General features: G+C 29.0%; 1 protein-coding gene across 1 annotated transcript; it reads left to right on the top strand.

Moving 5' to 3' along the window:
• The first annotated feature begins 1,991 nt into the window (after positions 1–1,991).
• Positions 1,992–4,023, top strand: LOC106758083 (two-component response regulator ARR6). Its single transcript, XM_014640994.2, has 5 exons — positions 1,992–2,118; positions 2,309–2,385; positions 2,478–2,555; positions 2,663–2,733; positions 3,521–4,023. Exons 1-5 carry the CDS (start codon positions 1,992–1,994, stop codon positions 3,774–3,776), a joined length of 609 nt encoding a protein of 202 aa, XP_014496480.1. The 3' UTR covers positions 3,777–4,023.
• The last annotated feature ends 4,272 nt before the right edge of the window (positions 4,024–8,295 follow it).

Below are 8,295 nucleotides of genomic sequence, written 5' to 3'. Positions count from 1 at the left end.
TTTGTTCTTTACTAAAGTGAAACTTTTTGACTTGAGATAAACATAGATATTCATCCTTAAATTATTTTCTTTTCTTTAATTTCTTTATCTCTTAATTCTTTCTGATTGAATTTCTTTCTCTTCATTAATTTTCTTTTTTAAGTTTTTTTCTTCTCCATGTTTGTCTCATCATAGTTTGAGCATGTTTTTTTTTTCAATATTTATTAAACATTTTCTCTTTCTTTTTTTTCTTTTTTTTTTCCTTCAAAATTATTTTTAATTTTCTCTTCACATGTGAAACAAACTTATCAACAAACAATATTTGATAAATATTAATGGACGTTTTTACCATCAACACTTGAATAAGTCTAAAAATATAAATAAAAAGTGAAAGTATATATATATATATATATATATATATATATATATATATATATATATATAAAACTTAGTGAATATAAACAACTGAAACTATGATATGAATTGATAGTAAGGGTATTAAATTTAGAAAAAAATATTGACACCATAAAAGAAATAATGAGAATATGAATAACAAGTCATTAGGTGATTGTTATAAGTTCTTTTGAAAGATAATAAATTATTTTTATAACTCAAAGAGAAATATTTTTTTTATCAAATATATATTTTTATATTATAAAGTGTATTATTTCATAAAATGAATTAGGTAAAACTATTTAATTTTATTTTTTAATATACACTAATATTTAATATTATATTCAATTTATATTATATTAATAATTATTTTCTTTATTTAATTAAAAGATAAAAAAACTCAGCCTTCAAGATTATATGGAAATTATTATTAAAAGAATATGTCATTTTAATCGTTAAGACATTATGAGAAAAAAAAAATAAATAAAAGTTGTTACGTTTGATCATGATTTGTGTAAGCGAAATTTTTTGAAAATAAGTTAGGTGTTACTCAACTCTTATAACAAACATATATTTGCTATTTTATATTCTAGATAAAATAATTTTAACATTAGATAAATTTTGATTTAAATTGACTACTTTTGTTTAAATAATATCTTGCATATATTTGTATATTGATAATTAATTCTTAATCGTTTACTCTTGCTTATATTTTCCACGTCATATTTTATTTTAATTATAAATAAATAATGTTTGTTGGTCTAAAAGTCAATTGTAAATTCACATAGAAAATAATAATATATATACACATATAAATATTATATATTATTTTTAAAATGAACTTTATGTATATTTTTCCCTATTATTATTTTTGAGGACATTACATGCCTTATATAATCTGATCTGTAAGGTCGATGTTATTACATAACATATTAATTTGATAATGAGAATTTATTGACTTTAATGATTGTAGATTTGAAATTCCAGACGGTGCGGTTTGTAGGAAAAGAGAATCGAATTAATTAAACATAAATAAAAGAAAGGAAAGATTTGAAGCGTTTTGAAGTAGAAGAAGGTATTTATCGAAAAGCTAAGAAATCAAAGTGAGATTTTGTGAATAAAAAAATTGTAGGAAATGGTGAAGTTGAGAAGTAAAAAGGTTGTGGATCGGATCCAACTTGATACGCGTGATGATGCAATGCAAGGCAACTTCATTGAAGGAAGATTTGATTTGGTTCAAAATGTGAACTGTGTGAAAGTCAAGGAAGATAGGTTTGAGAAACAGAGTGAGGAAAGGTGGACCCGAACAAGATACGTTTGGTCGTGTCTGACCATCAACAACGTTACTATTAATTATAAAAGTATGATTGTGACAACAGAAGCGACAACTGCAGGTGGGATAATCCTCTCTGCTTCATTTCCAAAAACAACAAACAAGATCTCTCAGATTTGGATCCTCCGAATCTCCCTCCTTTTCATTTTCTCATTTTTACTATTATTATTATTTTTCTTCACAACCCATTCAATATAAACCATAACCCTCTCTCTCTTTCTTCTCACCTTTATTTTATACTATACCTTTCTTCTACCCATTCTTTTTCTTCTTAATTCAATCCAAGATGGCTGCCGCCAGTGATGTTTTCATGCCGGAAGTGGGTTCCGGGAAACTCCACGTCCTTGCCGTTGATGACAGCCACGTCGACCGCAAGGTTATTGAGAGGTTGCTCAAAATCTCGTCTTGCAAAGGTAAGGACTAAAGACGGAGAATTTTGGTGCTTTTCTGTGCTTTTTGGTCTGATCCGTCAACAATAAGTAGTATCTCGAAGAGGGTGTGTGTTAACTGAGACTTTTTCGGTGTTGGGATCAGTTTTTGTTTTTATCTTTCTTTCTTGCATTCGTTTGTTTTCTGATGGTTATTTGAACTGGGTGTTGGCAGTGACGGTAGTGGAAAGTGGAAGCAGGGCTCTGCAGTATCTGGGGTTGGATGGAGAGAAGAGCTCCATTGGTTTTGATGTAAGCATATTTGGTTTTTTGAATTGTTAAAGGACTTTTTTTTGATAGTGTTTAGGAGTGGTGCTTATGTTGTTTGATGAATGTTGTGACAGAGTGTCAAGGTTAATTTGATAATGACAGACTACTCCATGCCGGGTATGACTGGATATGAACTGCTCAAGAAGATAAAGGTGAGGAATGAGAATGGTCCGTTGTTTGTTTGGTTTAATTTTAATTTCTTGTCGGTTGTGGTTTTTCCTCTTTTCTCCTTGGTTTTTAACTCTGTTAATATCTGCAGGAATCATCTGTGTTTAGAGAGGTTCCAGTTGTGGTTATGTCGTCTGAAAATATCTTGACTCGAATCGATAGGTGAGCTTTTCAATTTAAACTGGATTCTCTTCATTTCTTGTATGGTTTAGGAGCTAGAAGCCATTGTTTTTCTGGATTAATTCTTCAACTATGTTAAGGTTTTTATGTTTTGGATGTTGTTTGTTGGTTGATTTACTTATGCTAATGCTTTGAACTAAAATACCAGATTATTTGGGAGTATCCCATTGCTGCATCTGGAGCTCTTGTTTTTTTAGAACATAATTCCCATCTAAACTTGAATAGCATTTGTGAAAGACATGAATATTTTTTTTTATGTGGTTAAATCCCCTATTATTTGGGCACATGGATAGATCGAAAGTTTTGTTGGCCATGTGAAAAAGGGAATAAAGAAGATTTTGCACTGGATATGGGAGAAAAAAGGGATTTCATGGTGGATAAGACTTATGAGAATCTGTTCTGTTTTTTGACATATAGCAGCATGCTGTTGTGCTGCATATTGTGAAACTCACTTGCGGGATAGAGTTATTGCTGTATTAGATTCTAGTCTGCTTCCACTGAAATTCATCTTCCCTGATCCATCAATAATCTGAACATGTTAGTCACATGGAGGAGCATTTTGAGAACATGTTTTTAACTTGCATTTGTGGCTACATACAATGATTGAAGCAAGACGAAATTCAGATTCCTCTTGCCCAATTGTTGGCACAAGAGCAATTATTATATAATTTTCTGATTGCGTGCATTGATACGTTGAATTATTGGCCATTATTAATCTTGAGTTGAGTTGTAGATTCGTTTATTGATGGAATAATTTTGTGATTGACAGTTGCCTGGAGGAAGGAGCAGAAGAGTTTCTGTTGAAACCTGTGAAGTTGTCAGATGTAAAACGCGTGACAGATTTCATCATGAAAGGTGAAGGGAAGAAAGGTCATAAAAGAAGCAGATCAGATGATTACAGCCCTCCATCATCATCATCATCATCTATTTCAACTGCGTTTTCATCAGTTTCTCATCCCTGTGATCTATCTTTGCCTGCATCACCTTCTGCATTGCTCTCAAAGAAAACCAGATTGAGCATATAGATTGCGCAGTGGTGTTTTGTCTCCTCCAATTTTGCCAAACCATTGTTCATATCCGAAAGCCTTTCATGTTATTTGCATTTAGAAGACTACACATTGCTGACAATGAGTACTAGGATTAGGAATGAGGAAGAGGATGACAGAATCACTCTGCTTACAAATTTTTGCTGTACAGAAAAAAAAAAAATTCATTAAAAATTAACGAAACCCTCTGTTTTGAGGGGTCTCACATAAATTTTATTCACTGTCTCTTGACGTTCTTTTAGTTTTACGTTTAATGTATTTTATGTTTCCTATAAATTTTGATCTCTCCTTTGAATTTTACAATTCAATAAGGTAGACCCTACGAAGTAGGGGACATAAATTTTTATAAGTAATACTGTTTCTAACTTGTTACTTTTTTGTTTTCTTTAAATAAAATTATTTTAAAATGATATAATGCTATTATTTTAAAACAACAACTTATTTGTTAAAAATGAAAATAAATATGTTCAGAGATTAAAATTAGAAAACTTTTAATAGTTAACAAAAGGAAAGAAAGGACAAGTGTCAATATAATTCTGTCATTCATGGAACTTTTTTGGATGAAACTGCGGAAATAGAAAAAGTGTTGTCACCCAGTAAGAATTTGAAAAATGAGGAAATGCTCGGAAACATTCCAAGGATTTTAAGCGTTAAACAATTTATAAATATGAAGAGATTTGTGGAAATCAATTTATAAACAATCAATTATATTTTAAATATAAATAATTATATCATAAAAAGTGTTTCTGAAATAAAATGGGTCGGATCTCCGACTTGACCTGACAAAATAATATCCACCCGAACACACAATAAATAAATAAATAAAAAAGTAAATATTACTTCTTTATCTTTATCCTGAGCATCAAACAAAATGTAAATAGTATTTTAATAATATCATACTGTGATTAAAGGATTTTTTAATAATAATACGCACAACTTTATCCAAAACGGATACATACCAAAACTACCGAATTCAAAATTTAAATAATTAAATTAAAACTGTGAGATACCTTCGGAAATGAAATTCTATTTTCTAACTACCATTTACTCATGTTAAAAGAATATGTATATTGAAATGAAAATTTAGTACTTAATTTTAAGAAGAGAAATTTTATGTATTGAATAGATATAATATAAGTTAAAGGCGTCGAATCATTGAGTATGCAGGATGAAAGAAGGAACAAGTGTATGCCTCTGCCTTGCCTAGCAGTGTAATGTTCATTACAGAACTTTGTGTCATCAACAAGAAACACCATCTACTGCTTTCAAGTACATCATTTGTCTCTCAATTCTTCCTTCAATCACATGGTCTTTCCCAATTCTCCTTAACAACATACTACATCGTCCGACAAAACTCAACTCACACCAAAACTAAGGTTCATCATATTTGGAACATTGCACCTCATGAATGTCTATTACGAGTTTTTATTAATAATTGTTACTGAAATCGGTTCAAATTTATCGAGTAATATCATTATCAGGGTGTGATGTTTTAAGTTAAATTCAATATTAAAGATGGTTGAGGAGTATGGTAACAAACTAGACAGAACGTGCAGGAGACTACTTGAACACTAATTAGATAAGATATGCAAGAGGTCGAATGAACACTTAGCGAGTAGGACGTGGAGTAAACTGACCGAACATTGTAGCAAACCAAATGGACTATTGAGGAGACTGGTCGAGGATACCTACTTACAACATTCTAATGACTGTTCAGATGACTAAAGATGCATATTGTATGTGCATGATGTCTTAAATCATATATGAGATCTTTATTTATAATAGTTGTGATAAGTTTTTACATTTCTTTGGGCTAATGATAATCTAATCACACCTTAATTTTTATTAGGAGTTTAATGAGTTATTACCACTAACAATTTGACAATGTTATTAGCTTAGTAGTCAGTCTAAGTGGTTAGTTTGGTGGATTGTCGACCTAATAAATCTAGTATTCGATCTAGTGGCTGACTTGATCAATTTGTCTTATGATTGGTCTAATCGACCTAATGATTGACCTAGTGGTCGACCTAGTGATTAACCTGGTCGATCAGCCTAATAATACAATATAATTATAAACAATAATCATAATATAATTACAATTAATGTATTATTTGTTTTAGAATACAAAATTTTGTTACAATTTTATTTTTAAAAATCATTTTGAAAAGTAGAAGAAAAAATATATTTAAATGGTCTTATATTTTGAATTTTAAATCATTTGAAATTATTTAATGTGATAGGATAAATTAAGTATTGAAAAAAAAAGTAAAAACACCCTACATTATCTATATTATACAGTCTATGTGCCTTCAAACTGAATAATGAAGAAGGTAGATCTTTCGCACTACACTACACCTATTAACCTTCTTCTAGATTTCTCTAGAAATTCCTAATTGAATCATCAACAGTTGTTCATCAAAATGCTCTAGAAGATGGTCAAACTATTTTTGGAGGGGCAACAAAGGTTGTTATAATAATAATAATAATAATCGAGGAATTAATACCAATGAATTTTACTGTAGCTTACAACACTTCACTTACACCAATGAATTCTTATTTCTCACATAAAGCATGGCATTCTACTTAATTAATTAACAAAATAAAATTAATATATTTTGATTACACGCAGTTCCCAAAGGAAAAGTCATTGACAGGTTAACATGACTTTTTTCTTCCGTAACGTTTGAGATATACCCACAGTCAACTTCCCACATCGGGAAACGATTAAGAGTTTTTCCAAACAAAACTGAAAAAAGATCAACTATTATATCTAAATCAATTTGTAACATATTTCACATTTAAATATGCCTATAGTAGTTGTTTCGATTTTTTTTACTGTAATTATTTTATAAACATTTTAACATATGGATAAGTTATCTTTGCATACCATAATTTTATTGAATAAAAAGTGTATGTATGACATGATTTTAGATTTGTCAAAATAAAATTATATTAACTTTACACTGGTACGAGAGAAGAGTTACCTACCTTGATACTATTTCACTACATATTAAATAAAATAATTAAACGAAATCATAGTGTTATTTGATTGATACAAAAATTTTGTTAGTCCAATCGTATTATGTTTATACCAACGGTTAAATAATTTCTTCTGTTATACTTTCAGTTTATCGTTTAATATAGGAAAATGTTTAAAAATAACTTATTTATAATTCTTTTACATATCTGATTGTGATTAGTATGTTTCAAATTAACAAATTAATAAAATAATAATATATAATCTGTCATAAAAAAATTATAAAAAAATTGTTAAAATATCATTATCTTTTAATATATTAATAATATGTTTTCTTTTTCTATATTTTCTATATACACCTTATTATATCTCATGCACAGTAGTTTGCTTTTGTATCAATTTTCAAGTGAATAATTTTTTTTTATTTCTTTTCTAAAGCCTATTTATTTATTTACATATAATTAAGACTTACTATTATACAAAAAATAAATTTTGTTTAATGTAAAAATACGTAGATAAGTTGCATAAAATATGTAAGTAAAATAATTTTATTTATAGATTATCTATAAATAAAAATTCGTAAGTAAATTAATCGTAATTAATATTTTTTAAAGATAAATTTGTGTCTAATATATTTGTTAGCTTTAATAATATAGTAGTTTTTTTTTTTTTTTCTACAAACGCTTATGCAACCTATACATTAAAGTTTATAATATTACTACATTGCAGAAAATTTATATAATGTTTAAGAATAAATTACCGAAGCAAATAATTTAAACATATAATATTTGTAAATAGGTTTAACAATGTTAAATATCCAAAAATTATTATGACAATAAAGGACTTACAACAAGGATATTCAACTTTAGTTTTCATGCCACACTTAAACATTAAAATCCAAAGTTACTTGATTGACTTTCTCAACTCTCTCGTCCTCCTTGTCTTTAGTTATCTCGGCCTCTTTCATCAGGACCTAGGTTTTAAGTGTTTCGAGTTTCTCTCTTATGTTGTTTGTTCGCTTCAAGCGATCCAGCAATTAGCTTTTCAATTGAGAACATTTGCATATCTTTAGACTCCCTCATGGTAAAAACTATATTCTCAAAGTCATATGTTAATGACCTTAGAATATTCTCCACAACCCAGTTGGTAGGAAACAACTCTCCATTTTTTCCGAGTTGATTTGTCATGGTCTCCACCTAAATTATGTACTCGACTATTCATTCTCTTTCTTCCGTTCTCAAACTTTCAAACTCTCCTATGAGAGTTTGAAGCCAAACATGCTTAACTCGATCATCCTTGCTTAACTCGGTCATCCCTTTTGTATATTTTGTCTAAGATCTCCCATGCTTCTTTTGAAGATGTAGCGGTTGCTATATTTTCAAAATCAGACATGTCCAAAGTGAATTTGTCTTTTACTCGTATTTTTATCTATATAACAATCTAGACAACCGTATTTTTTTCATTTTTGTGAACTCTCGGTAACCATTCTCAACTACATCCCATATTTCTTGATATCCAAGA

Source organism: Vigna radiata, chromosome 4 (assembly GCF_000741045.1).
Source record: "Vigna radiata var. radiata cultivar VC1973A chromosome 4, Vradiata_ver6, whole genome shotgun sequence".
Lineage (NCBI taxonomy): Eukaryota > Viridiplantae > Streptophyta > Magnoliopsida > Fabales > Fabaceae > Vigna > Vigna radiata.
This window is presented reverse-complemented; position numbering and strand designations above follow the sequence as displayed.